The sequence below is a fragment of the Kogia breviceps genome, chromosome 19, assembly GCF_026419965.1.
Source record: "Kogia breviceps isolate mKogBre1 chromosome 19, mKogBre1 haplotype 1, whole genome shotgun sequence".
In the NCBI taxonomy this organism is placed as follows: domain Eukaryota; kingdom Metazoa; phylum Chordata; class Mammalia; order Artiodactyla; family Physeteridae; genus Kogia; species Kogia breviceps.
The window spans coordinates 26717708-26731903 of record NC_081328.1 but is presented as its reverse complement, the minus strand read 5'-3'; the positions used below and the strand labels follow the sequence as shown (position 1 = coordinate 26731903).

Below are 14196 nucleotides of genomic sequence, written 5' to 3'. Positions count from 1 at the left end.
TTCATGTCTCTTAGTTAATCTTTCATGTTTTCCATTTCTTTATATCTCTGTGTTGCTTTCTGGAGAATTTCCTCATAGTCACCTTCTTATTTCCCTCTTGAAGTGTGGTAGGACAACTACTTTACCTCCTCTTTTACATTTCTAATTGTAGTGACTGTTAATAGTTTTTATTTGTAAAAGGTGGTTTGCTTTTTTTGCTTCTTTTTCACATTCATTTATCTTTTTCTTAGTGTTCTATTTTCTAGACCTTCTTTTACCTCTTACATTATCACAAATACATGTTGAATAATTACTCTCATATTGGTCTGTTATCTGTGGTTCTTTTGTTCTGATGGTCCTGTTTGCACATCTGCTAGCTCTCTGACATGGAGAGTTGTTCCCTCATGTCTTTGTAACTCACTTTTTGTACATGCACCTTCTTGTGGGTGTTGTTTTCTCTTGGATAATTACACGTGTCCTAGCTGTGAAAGTGTCACTGGTTTTGATTCTGGCAGGGTCCCAGGTGTTTCAATGGTCCTTTGTGTTAATTTATCTCCTTGTGGCTCCCATTCAGTTGCAGGTAATGTAAATTAAAATTCCATCTCTGGCATAGGCTTGGGGTGTGGTTTCTTCCAGTTGCCTTTTTGTTTTTTTCTACCTAAGTCTTCAGGAAAAGCATGAGGTTCCTTGAGGTTCCATGGTCTACAGTCTGGGGATTTTCTGGTTTCATTGGAATGGAAGGGGCAGCTCTTCGGGGATCCAGGGTCCATAAAGAAGTCCCTGGTTCAGCTTCGCACCAGCTATGGCCCAGCAGCACATCTTTAGTCCACGTGTGAGTACTAGAACCCCAACCCCAGCCCTTAGAACGTTTGTCTGTTGGGATTTTAGGAAGCCCCAAATATATTATTCCTCACCTGCCATGTTGCTGGAAGTTCCTCTAAAGAGTGTTTTTCACAAAGGAAAGAGGCTGGCCTATTATAATAGACAAGTCCTAAAGGAGAACAGATCTTTCTGGACCCCCTTCCAACCCTTTTCCAGATTTTTGCCACAAAATAAAAATTATTTCCTAATATTACTCTTTCCTTCATTAGCTCTAATAAAATAATCAGGGTTGTAAATATCAACATACCCAAACGTATATACATTTACCTTCTGAGTTTAGTAGATAGGCACACGTTTAAACACATGTAATAAACACAATTTAAACTTCCCGCTTTATATCTTTCATAATGCCATTTATACTCTCATGCTTGCCTTCATTAATCAGTTTCTATAAAGTGATAAAGCTGCAGCCTCATCAAAGCCCACCTTTAAAATGGAATTCTTTGATGATATATGAAAATACTTCATAGTCAATGTTTTTTGAAGAAATTCCTTTTTTTAAGCAATTAAACTTTAGTTTAAATATTTTTTTATAAAGAGGACCAAACTTAAGAGTCTCTAACCTCTTGTGCATTTAGTGTAGGGAACTACCCCATCCCTCCTACCATCCTCATAAAACAGAACAGAACCAGCCTTGAACTGAATACAGCAGTAATTTATCTACGCTGCCAAGTCTAATCATTTTCTCCTTGCAAACTGGCATAAATGCAGAGTTTGCCAGCAACTTCAAGGCTTTCTTTCAAGTATAGAAGGAGAAACATTTCAATATATAAATGTAAAACAAGTGGACATTTTAATGACCATTCACTTTGATAGGCACTGTGCAAACACGTTCTATGTTTATTTTATGTAGTAACCTCCTCAATTCTAACTGGTTGCACAATTTTACCCCATTTTACAGATGAGGAAACATGGGTTGCCAGAGTTTACTGGCACCCATGTACTGTTACACTGACTGATGTTTAAACTGTCTACTTTATCCAAACCAAAATGCAGCCTGGTGGTAAGAAATATAGCAACATCAAAGGGACTTGAGGGAACAAAAAGGTCTTTGAGTTGCAAAAGATCAAAATTATGCAACCAGCAGAAATCTTGGTTGGACACCATGATACCTTTTTAGATCATCTTCCACCATCCAGGGGGCAAAATACCATTATGTATTAGGTTTCTTAACCCTTTTTGTGAGATGGACCCTTTGGCCTTCTGGGGAATCCCATGGACCTCGTCTCAGAAAAATGTTTTAAAGTTCATAACAGAACGAATGTAATATTGTTCTAGCATCTGACCCCTAAGAATTTCAAGCATTTCTGCTCTGTCCATCTTACCTCCATGTCTACTGGACCACTCAGAGACCTTCCCTAGCCTTCTTCGGAGAAGGTAAAGGAGAGACAGCCAAGCAGGTTTGGTGGGTATGGTGTTGGGGAAGAGATGCTTCTGAGATGACATCAGTGTCTTCCTTTTCCCGTCTGTCTAGAAGCCTCCCCATTTCCTGCCCTCTCCAGCTTTCCCCAGATCAAGTCCAAAGTTTCTCTAGTTTTCTTTCTTTCCCGTCCTTCCGCAGCTCTCGCTCTGCGGAAACCTTCTCTAGGCCTGCCCCTCACGGGCCCCGCCTTCCCTTAGCCTCCTACTCCCAAGTCCCGCCTTCTCCCAATCACTTTTCGGTTCCCTGCCAGTCACGCTGGGCCACCCTCTCGCCCCGCCCCCGAACACGAACCTAGCGCGTCCTTGGCCTCCCCTGCAGGCTGAGAAGCCGCTGCTGCGGAAGGATGGACCTTGTGGCCGGCGGCTTTTCTGAGGAGCAGTTTCGGGAAGCCTGCGCTGAGCTTCAGCAGCCCGCACTTTCCGGGGCAGACTGGGAGCTGCTGGTGGAGACCTTTGGTATCAGCATCTATCGGCTGCTGGACCAGGTAGCTGTAGGCCCGCTGGAGGACCACGGGGCGACAGCATACGGGGTTCCCCCGCCCGCGGGGACTGCGGGGCTGTAGCCGGAAGTGCGGACCTCGCGGGTCTTCTGGAGCACAGAGAGCTAGCTCTGGGGGTGCCTGCCGCTGACTTTGCCCCCTGCTGGTCGCCGGGAGTGGGGAGGTCATCAGAATTTAGGCTCAGGTCTGAGGCCCGACAGGGCAAGTCGTTTGTTTACAAGAGTTAAAAGGTGGGTCTGCTGATTCTTAGCTCCATGCACTTGCCTGCAAGGGACGTGGAGCCCCGCTCCCGGATGGATGCCAGTGGTGTTTGTGTGGTGGGAAGTATTTTAGGATTGAATGCAGGTAGAAAAAAGATTGGACTTTTCAGAGAGTGGATGTGCAGGGTGATATGTGTGGGGAGAGGAGTGTTGCTGAGAAGGGACTTACTGTCATCTCTAGTCATTTTACTGACTTGGTTTGTTTGGATGCTCCCCGCTTCCTTGTAAATTGGACTTAATAACTTGTCTGAAGCTTCCCGGGAGAAAGATTGAAAGGGTAGGAGGAATGGAGTTGAGGGCCTGCCTGGAGGCCTTTGGAACCAGGTGGAATCATGGCCAGTCATCAGTTGCTCTGTGTGCGGGTAGCTGCATGGCAAGTGGCATAAAAGTCACCTTTAGACAAGGTAAATGAAGTTGAGGTTTCCTGGCAGAGGATCAGAGGATTAGAGTGTTCGAGAAGGGAGGAGCTCTGAATGTCTGTGAGTACCAGGGTCACTGGGTACAACAGGATGAACAGGAAGCTCAGTAAAGAGCAGGCAGAATTAATTTCTTAGTGTCATTTCAGCAGTTACCTTGGTGCAAAAATGGACATGTTTTCAGACAACATCCTTTTATCTTCTGACCATTTCATTTTCCACACCAGCCATGCTCAGTCATTTGCCAAGTGTCGTCATTTCACTGCTCAGATGTATCTGATGTCTGGTCCATTTCCCTTCCCTTTCTTTCCGTTGCCTTTGCTACTCTGAGTGGCACCTCTTACCTAGAATTGCAGTGACCTCCAACCTAGCTTCTTGGCCTTCCACCTCTCTGATCCCTTCGATCCTACACACTACAGTCCAGTCAAGCACCTGAAGGAGAGGTTGTGATCTTATCACCCTTCGATCCTACACACTACAGTCCAATCAAGCACCTGAAGGAGAGGTTGTGATCTTATCAATCTCCTTCCAGTGGCCCTGTCAATTGCAGAATTAATAATACCTACAGTAATAGCTAACACATTGCATGCTTTCGTAGGCTCCAGGCACTGTTTAAGGGCTTTGCAGGCATTGACTTAATCTTCACATCAACCCCATGTTGTAAGTTACTATGTATGTATATGTAAGGTACTATGACTATCACCTTTTTACCAATTTGGTAATGGATATGTGGAAAGGTTAAGTTGATTGCTCAAGACTCAAACTGGGATTGGAACTCAGCTATCTAGCTCCAGACCTGTGCTGTAAATATGCTCCTACACTGACTCTGAAAGAGGGCAAGTGCTGCCAGGTGGGCTATGCATGTGGTACTAGGCTGATCCCAACTCAATTTCCGGCTTTACCTCCCATGACTTGTCCATACCCCTCCTGTCCTCCAGTCAACCCTGACTGCTCCCCTCACCTGCCCCCAAGGGCTTGTGCTCTTTTGATTTTGTGCCTTTTATCGCACAGCATCCACTGCCTGAGCTGAGACAGAGTGACTGGCATTGTATTATGTATTGTTTCCATTGTGTATTGTTATGTAGCAGGTCCCATCTCCCTCCTGTGGGGAGGATGTGCGTGAGATTCAGGATGTGCGTGAGATTCAGAATAGTTCCTATCCCTACCAACCGTAAGTCTTATTTCCACCCGTTCTGGGTGTGAGGGCAGTCATGGTACATTGACGTAAGCTGCAAGTCTTTCCAGAGAACTTCCATAAGTTGGAAGCTGTACGATTCCCAGAGGTGTGCCCTTGAGCCTCAATAGCTAGGATGCAGGGCCACCTTGATCTCCATCTGTATTAAATGTCGAGAGGCCCTGTTGTGTTGGGTACAAGCCCTTCCTCTTTCTTCCTTCCTTTCCTTCCTTTCCTCCCTTCCTTCCTTCCTTCCTCTCTTTCTTTTTTCTTTCTTTCTTCTTTCTTCTCTCTCTTTCTTTCTTTTAAACCAGTTGCCAAGTGATGCTGAAACTCCTGGTCCACAGACCATACTTTGAGAACCACTGATATATGGGGAGCATCTGGCATGGTGCTTAAGGGAGTTCTGACACTGAGAGGCAGGAGAGGGCCCTAGACATGAGAAGCAGTGGGAACTGAAAGGTAAGGGAGAGAAAGAAGAGTGGACAGAAGCAATGCCCATTTTAACACTCACTCTCCCTGATTTTTCAATTAGTGGTCACATGGGAGTGAATGTGGTCCCCTGAACAGTGTTGAGAAGTTCCCCTGGAGAGAAAGGCCGTGGGTTACTTACAAAAGCTTTCCCAGGGACCTGCAGTCAGATCTCACTGGAGCTTTAGGCTGGTTACCAGGCCAGTAGACATCGCGAACTGCCAATAGGTGGTGTGAAACTGGCGTGCAGAGGCTCACATCATTGATTTGGACCAAGAAAGTGTTGGACTGAAAAGATCTGGCTGAGCGCTTGACTTCTTATGTTTTTAAACCAAGTGTCTGGCACTGTAAGAAGGGACTGCCTTTGTCCTCTCATAGGTCTTCTAATCAATGAGTTTGGTGAGGGGCAGACAGTACTTTCCTAGGGACTGTTCTTTCCTATATTGTTGACCTTCTAAAATACCGAGAGCCTGGATTTACTGGGAAAACTCTGTGGTTCGCCAGGCTGGACTGAGAGAAAGTTTGGCCTTTTGGAGGGGAGCAGAGATTTAACTGCCATGAGAACAGATTTCCCTCGATGGATGAGAAGCTTCCACTCAGGTGGGATCGTAATCCAATTTGCATCACGGGCGTCTTTACTTGCGGATGATAGGACTCTTCTGCCTCTCTCTTAAGGGAGGAGTAGGTACCAGTGTGATGGATGGAACAATTGTTGCACCCAGGACACTTACAGAGCCATATTTACTCATGGGTTGGGCCACCGTGTCTTAAGGCCGAGCACCATGTGTTGCCTCCTTCTACTTCCTGCTGCTGATCGAGGCTAACTCACTCTCTGTCTCTCTCTCTCTCTCTGTCTCTGCCTGTCTGTCTCTGTCTCTGTTCTATTTCATCTTTCCTGAGCATACAACTGGATGGACATGTCAGAGCCTCAGTTCGCCCTCTCCTCGCTTGTCTCTCAGGATGAGGGTGTGGTATGAGGCAGTATGAAGATGCTGGTCCCAAGACTTAGATTTGGGGGAACGAAGGGGGAGGGCTGAGTAGGATCCCCCACTTCCATCTGCAGGTATAAATCGAACTTTGTGCTCCACGTCCGCCTTTGGGCTGTTTGAATATGTCCTAGTGAGAAGAAACCTCCAAAATATCGGTTCATGACCCATTCAAGCAGTCTTTCAGGACCTATTGTGTGCCTGCATTTTGCTAAGCCCTGGTGATGCCTGGTGAATAAGACAAAGTTCATGCCTTCCAGAAGCTTTAAGACAATAAAACCGGCACTTTTTTTTTGCTGCGTAGATCTGAGCACCTGACCTATACCATTTTTCTTCTGCCTGAAAAGCTTCTTTTAACATTCCTTCCAGAGGAGGTCTGCTACTGATGTACTCCCTCAGTTTTTATTTGTCTGAAAAAGTTTTTATTTCTTCTTCACTCTTGAAGGACAGTTTCATTGGATATAGAATTCTAGTCAGTAATGTATTTCTTTCAAAATATTATGTATTTCACTCCACCCTCTTTTTGCAGGGTGGATTCTCAGCAGATGTCTGTTGTAATTCTCATCTGTATTCCTCTGTAGGTAAAGTGCTGCCCCATCCCTCCTGCTAGAGCATCTTTCAAGATTTTCTTTTTCTCTTTGGTTTTCTGAGTTTGAATATGATTTATTTAAGATTTTTTGGTGTTTCTTCTGTATGATGTGCTCAAGATTGGCAGATTTGCTTTGAAGGGTGGTCTGAGCTTAGATGGTAAACTGCCATGTGATTCAAAATACAATATAGTATATTTGGGGCTTATGACACAAAGATTTCTCTCTTGCGTGTGGAATTGCAATACAACTCTAGTAATTCAGAGTTTTCCTGGGGTGTATGTTTTAGAAGTGGTGGTGGCACTGGTCTAAAGCAGGGACTGTGAATTTTTTTATGTAAAGAGCCAAATAGAAAATATTTTAGGCTTTACAGGCTAAGAGGCAAAATGGAGGTAATTATGTATTGACTTATATAACCACTTAAAAATGTAAAAAACATTTTTAGCTTGTAGACTGTGAAAAATAGCCAGCATGACAGATTTAGCAACCCTGGTCTAACGTATAGTTCTTTTTTTTTTTTTTTTTTTGCGGTACGCAGGCCTCTCACTGTTGTGGCCTCTCGCGTTGCGGAGGACAGGCTCCAGATGTGCAGGCTCAGCGGCCATGACTCACGGGCCCAGCCGCTCTGCGGCATGTAGGATCCTCCCGGACCGGGGCACGAACCCGTGTCCCCTGCATTAGCAGGCGGACTCTCAACCACTGTGCCCCCAGGGAAGCCCTTAACGTATAGTTTTGATACCTAATTGCTCTGTCACTTTAAGATTTATGAACCTAAGACCCTAGCTGAGTCTCTGCTTCCCAGTCTACAAGCTGGAGATAATTCCTGTCCTGCCAAATTTGTACAGGGATCCAATGAGAAGATACATTTTGAAGCACCTTGTAAATTGAATGGTGTTTGGTTGTGAGATATAGCAAGGGTGATCTATGTCCCGATATACCCACCACAGGCTTGGTTTACACTTGTCCTGGTGAAACATTTTATAACGCCTCTGTCACTCAAAAGTGTTCTGGTTGGAATGATAAATTATATGGTCACCCTAATGCTATATGCACCCTGAGGGCTTATTAATTTATCTAAGGACATGTTGGGAGAGGTCAGTGACTATTTGAGGCAGGATCATAGACTTTGAACTCTGCGGTCATATCGCTGGCTTCAAGTCCAGGTTCTGTTGCAACTAATGAACTTCAAGTTCATTAGTTGTGTGACCTTGGGTGGGTTTCATAACCTTTTATTTTTATTTTAATAGCTCTTTTGAGGTATCACTTAAGTACCACAAAATTTACTCATTTTAAGTGTACAGTTCACTGAGTTTTAGTAAATTTATGGAGTCATGCAGCCTTCCCCAAGTCTAATTTTAGAACATGTGTGTTACCCCCAAAGAAACCTCCTGCCCATTTGCAGTCCTCCCATGTTTCCATTCTCAATCCCAGACAACCACCAAGCTACTTCTGTCTCTACAGACTTAGCTTTTCCAAGAATTTCTCAGAACTTCTTTAAACCTCAGTTTTGTTGTCTGTATGGTCCACACCTCATATTTTCATTGCATAGATTAAATAGGATGACCCCTGTAATGCACTCCGCCCAGGGCCTGGTATTCAGTAAGTACTCAACAAGCATTAGCTATCAGTGTTATTTTACCTAGCTATCTGCAGTCCTTCAGGATTAAACATGCCATGTGTTCTTGAGGAGACCTCAAATATTGAATCCGATTTAGCCAGCCATCTTTCTTCATACACACTGCCCAGTGGCAGTTGCAGCTTTGACATCTGCCATTAGGAGTGATTCTTGTTGGTGAAAAATGCTTACTTTTCATACCTTCTGAGCCTGTTACTTGCCACAGAGGGCTGGAGTTGGACAGTTTCCACAGTGGTAGATTGGAGAGGTGTCCTGGGGCCTGAGGAATGGAAATGAGCTCTTCTACGAGAGGCAAAGAAAATTCAGTGCACACTCGAGGGTGCATTTATAGGATTAGAGAGATGTGATTCACCAAGGCTGTCTTGTAGTTAGTGATGTAAATGCGGATAGACACCATAATTGAAGAAAATGAGTGGTGCCTTTCTGCAGGTGAAGTGTCAGGGTTTAGGGACAGTGGGATTTACTCCTCTGTGGAATTACTCCTGTGTGGGAATTGCAAATGTCAAACACAAACATTATGACCTTTTGACATTTCTCAGATGTAAACACATTAGCGCTACAGAATTTATTCTGCCTAGGACAAACAAGTGAACTATTGGCAGCAGTGTTTCTCAAAATATTTTAACTCTATGAATGCAATTAAAAAATTGAAATTTAAAAAAAATGCATTTGAATTACAATTGGTAAGAAATGTAAGAGCTTCATTTTTAGACTAGTAAGCCAGAATAACAGAACATCTCAAAAATTAGTGATGACAGTAGCAAATTGCTAAAGCATGCCTCCACACCCCTTCTGCTTCTTCACTGATAAAGTGGAGATAATGAGATGCTTATTTCATAGGGTTATTATGAGTATTAATCTCCAAGTACAGTGCCCAGCTTAGAGCAGGTGCTGCATAGATGTTAGTTCCTGTAAAATGCACATTACATTACAGCTCTGAATGATCAGTTCTTTAATCTGGAAAAAGGAGATCATTATTACACCTACCTTATTAGTACTTACTAAGTACTTATTACCTACTGGGCACCACAGTAAGAGCTTTAGATGGATTACCTAATTTAATCCTCATAATCATTCCCCTAAGTAGAAACTCTTATTAGACCCACTTTGCAGCTGAGGAAAGCAAGGCTAGTAGGTGGAAGAGCTTAGACCATACCCAGTTGTGACTCCAAGCCCATTCTATAAATACCACGCTGTATTTCCTGGCACGGGAGTTTTGAGATGACTCTGAAATAATATATGGAAAAATACCACAGCCCTAGCTCATTGAAAGTGATAATATTTATCCTTTCTCCATTCCTGCCTTTTCCTTTTTCCTTGTCTCAATCCCCCAGAAGCAGCATCTAAAAAATACCTCTTCTGGCTGGAGGCCAATTGGGCAAACACACCAGGCTGAAGGACTCATGGGACCATCTCAGTGGGAGGTCCATCCTGGGTGGTCGGGTGCAGGAACACAGGCTTGGGGACTGGAAGTACCAGTTTCCCATCCACGCTTTGCCACCAAGAGTCATCAGCTGACTCTTGACGAGTCACTGTCACCTTTTCCATAAGGGTCTAAGGCCTCTTCCAGCTCTAAGAGCTTGTGTTGTCTTTACTGAAATTATTAGCTTGTCATTTGGAACAGTGGCTTGGAGCAAATGTGCAGAGAGAATAGAGCTAAATTAGAAGACTTTGTGGGAAGAAGAAGGGGCCAGTGTCACCCTCTTTCTGGCTGTCCCAAGTGTTAACTGTAGGACTCAGGCAACTAATGTAGCCTCTTTGAGCTTCATTTCCTCATGTAAAGGTGGAGATGACACCAATGTCCCTATTGATACCACAGGGCTATGTTGAGATTATAAGACATAATGAATATAAAACTGAAAACTGCACTGTGTTTAGAGAAACAAATGCTAGTGTTATTGAAAGAGCTTACAGCAGGTCCAAGTGATTGGAAGACTTCAAATGCATAATACATGATTGTTGCAGTGACTGCTGACAGATCACCAAAGGAAACACATTCCAAGCTGAAAAATCAAGTATAAGACTATGCCTGATTGTTTTCTCAGGGCCAAGAACATAGTGGGTCCATAAATTTTTTCTGAGTTACATAGTGGAAGGAGTTGGAACTTTCTATGATAGTGTGTGTGAAGTTTCAGATATCTGTGCAAAATTAAATATGCTTCAATTTAATGTCCATTAATAGTGTCCATTATCTCTTCTATTCCTTGACAATTCATTTTAGTAATGCTTATGTATTAATGTACTATTTTAATGTTTTACACATAGTCATATTTGCTTGTAATGTTTTTGTCAGTCTACTTGTCTACTTAAAATAATGTTAAAGAAAAAACAAACCTGGACTTAGGGTTGGGGGTTATTGTAGTAGGGAGAATACTTTTTTTTTTTTGGCGGTATGCAGGCCTCTCACTGTTGTGGCCTCTCCCTTTGCGGAGCACAGGCTCCGGACGTGCAGGCTCAGCGGCCATGGCTCATGGGCCCAGCCATTCCGCGGCATGTGGGATCTTCCCAGATCGGGACACGATCTGTCCCCTGCATCGGCAGGCAGACTCTCAACCACTGTGCCACCAGGGAAGCCCAAGGGAGAATACTTTGACCATAAGATCCACGAGTATCTCAGAAGTGAGGCAGAAAGGTCTTTCTTTTATAGAGAGAAGTCAGCAAAGCTAGAAGCCATGTGTGGGCAAGTGGGATGAAGGTGGCCTGACTGGAGAATAGAACAGAGAATATCTTACCCTGAGGCCAGTCCGTTCTCAGGAGGTGCTGGATGCTGACTCAGGCTGAGGCTGGTCCAAAGTTTAGGGTCTGGAGGAAGGAGAGGTGCTTAACTAGCTCGGTTAACAAGTATTTTGTTCCGGTTGATCAGTGGAATAAGCAGTTTAGCTAATCATTTACAGGGCAATGAAAGGGAATTTAGAGGCTCTATGTCTGGCCTTGTGATAGGTATACAAGGGGCATGTGTGTGAGTCTTATCTAAGTCATGAGGGAAAAGGTGGTTCTTTTGTGATAAGCTGTTTTCTGGAACCCAAAGGGTGGGAGATTTTCTTAACCTCTACTATTTTCTGGGATGACAGAACTCAAGTACAATTCTCAGTAAGAACTGCTTGTAATAATTAGGATTGCTTTTAGCTGCAAGTAACAGAAAACTGGATTACAATGACTTAAACAAAGAGGGGTTTATTTTTCTCACCTAACAAGTAGTTCAGAGGTCAACAGTTGCTGGCATTGGTTTAGCTGATCAATGACGTTAATAAAACCCTGAATATTTTCACTCTGCTTTCTCATGTTTGTTGTCTTTTAGTCACAAAATAGCTGCTGCAGCTCCAGAATCATATACATATTCAAAACAAGAGAGAGGTGTCTTATGGCTATTACCTCTACTTGTATAGGAGACCAGGAAAGTTTTTAGCTGTGCACATGGCCATAGGGGTTCTCTTAGTAAGAGAGTATGTGCTATAACGAATCTTCTGTTTCTTCTGGGAATTATATTCTACACATGATATTGACTGATTCTCTACCATTGAATAATTCCTTTATCATCTCAAGTATAGGAAATTAAATATCCTATAAATGGAGCATTAGAAAATCATGCAGTGTGTTTTACTTTAGATAAACAAAATCGAGCCATTCTTAGAAGTGGTTTTCTGGAGGACCTTCAGGAAAAGCCAAGAACCTCTTCAGTAAACTTGTTTGGAGTCATTTATTGAAATGTTAGTATGTTTGGAAACATATCTGCAACAAATGTTGTACAGGAATTATATCTCTAATTTGAAAGAGACTAAATACTGAAGTTTTATGTGGGCAATACTAGAAACATTGCCCAAATAAAACTAAGGTTTATGTTCTTTTTCTGTTAAATTGTTTGTACAAACAATGGTACCTAATCCTGGTAAGATGCTCCTTTGCTACTGGTGAGAGTATAAATAGGTAAAAATTTTTCTTAAAGGTTTAGAAAAAGCAAAAATAGCATTAAAATATTAAAGTCCTTTACCCTAAAATTTATCTCTAAGGAAGAATTTGCTTTCCTTCTGAAAATGTTAGAATTATGAACCAAGTTTGTCCTTATAGAATCATTTTTTCCAGCAATGTTCATAATTGTGAAAATATATGGAAACAGAAATAACTTACAAGAATAATTAAATTAGTTGTTATTGCTCCATAGTTTCAAAATAATATAGTTAAAAATAAGAATACAAGCTGTTTATACCATCTTACTACCATTTTATAACATGTAGAAGTATTTATTTACTCAAAAAACATGTCAGATATTACCAATGGGTACTTGTGGATTATGGAATTTCACATCATTTAAATTTTCTTTATTATTTTTGGCATTTTCTAATTTTCCTTAATGAATATGAATTATTTCTATAATTATAAAAAATTCACTTTATTTTATAAAAGATATAATGAAAATGTGAGTATGTTTTCTGAGACCCTCTAAATAAGGGATGAAAAAGTGCTTTGATCCAAGAATTTGGGTGGGGTTGCTCAGAGCCTGAAAAGAACATTTTATTGATAGACTAGAAAAGGTGTCACAAAGCATTTTGTCCTCTGGAGTTCTGGCATTTCCCAGTTCTGCCACGAAGGAAATGTTCAAAGGAAGTTGTCACAATAGTTCATTCTTCGGTATTCAGGTTAATCACATCTTTCTATTTTTCTCTTCCTAGAGAGCTTTCTGTTTTACTTTTCTGTGATATGTACAAGACTGAGGTTACTAGGGCTGAAACTATATTCAGAGGGATGGGAAGAAATTCTAGAAAACTGTCTTAATTCATCCAGATAATCAAAGGTAACTCATGTGGAGTTGGGGAGATCATTATCTCTATACATAATTATCCCTTTTGCTTAGTATGTGTAGAAAATCGGGACCCAGTACTCCTGAACAGAAGCTAATTGTCCCTCTCCTAAGACATTAAAATGTGTGTGGGTGTAGATGTGTGGTGTGTACAATCCCTCACTAACTTTCCATCTGTGAGCTTGAGGGGAGGGGACAGGAGGGGAAGGAGATATTTCTCTCGAGTCCTGCCTTTCCTATGGGGCATCCATGGTACAGCATATAAGGAGGTCAGTCCTACCAGTTTGTCATTTGCTGGTTGCAAACCCTTGGTATAAAGCCACATACTTTTGGAATTGAAACATCCTTATGAATTCAGTTTCAATTTTACCTTCCATATCCTGCCAGGTACTTTCATATACATCTGAGATTCCTAAACTGGGATATGCTTATCCCTGGGTTATGCCACCTGAGTCAGGAGACACTTGAAGCCTCAGGATCTCTAGAAAGATTCCCCGTGTTTACCCCTTGACCTCAGATAAGTCCCTGGAGCGGTGTTTAAGAAGAAGGGTTCATTCATGTTTGATTAGCCAATCAGATTGCGTTAGGATGTGGAAATATGAATACATATAAAAGCTTCATTTTTGTTTGTTTGCTTTTGCACTGAAATTAAGAGACATTGATTTAATTTTAACAATAGAGCTTTTAGACAAGGTGAGGTTCAGGAATTGTTAGCTGCCATTGTACGGAGAGTGAAGCGTGTAGTGTCACCAACTCCAGCCCAGAACCCTCACAGAATATGGCTTAACATGAAAACAAGGAAAATCTCTTGTACTTAGGAATCTAGATATGGTCTTTTACTGAATAAAAGGGACTAGTATGATTTGAGGCTGGTGTGTTGCCCCCTTTTCATTCTTTTATACACAAGTCTTTTATAGGGACTTCCCTGGCAGTCCAGTGGTTAAGACTTCGCCTTCCAATGCAGTGGGTGAGGGTTCAATCCCTGGTTGGGGAGCTAAGATCCCACATGCCTCCTGGTGAAAACCCCAAAACATAAAACAGAAGCAATATTGTAACAAATTCAATAAAGACTTAAAAAAAGAAAGTCA

General features: G+C 42.3%; 1 protein-coding gene across 1 annotated transcript in view; it reads left to right on the top strand.

Moving 5' to 3' along the window:
- Positions 1 to 2545: 2545 nt before the first annotated feature.
- Positions 2546 to 14196, top strand: part of LOC131747038 (phosphatidylcholine transfer protein) — a 28061-nt gene continuing 16410 nt past the window's right edge. Inside the window, exon 1 of the mRNA XM_067021493.1 lies at positions 2546 to 2768. Coding sequence (XP_066877594.1) covers positions 2628 to 2768 — 141 coding nt within the window. The 5' untranslated portion in view covers positions 2546 to 2627. The remainder of the gene's footprint in view (positions 2769 to 14196) is intronic.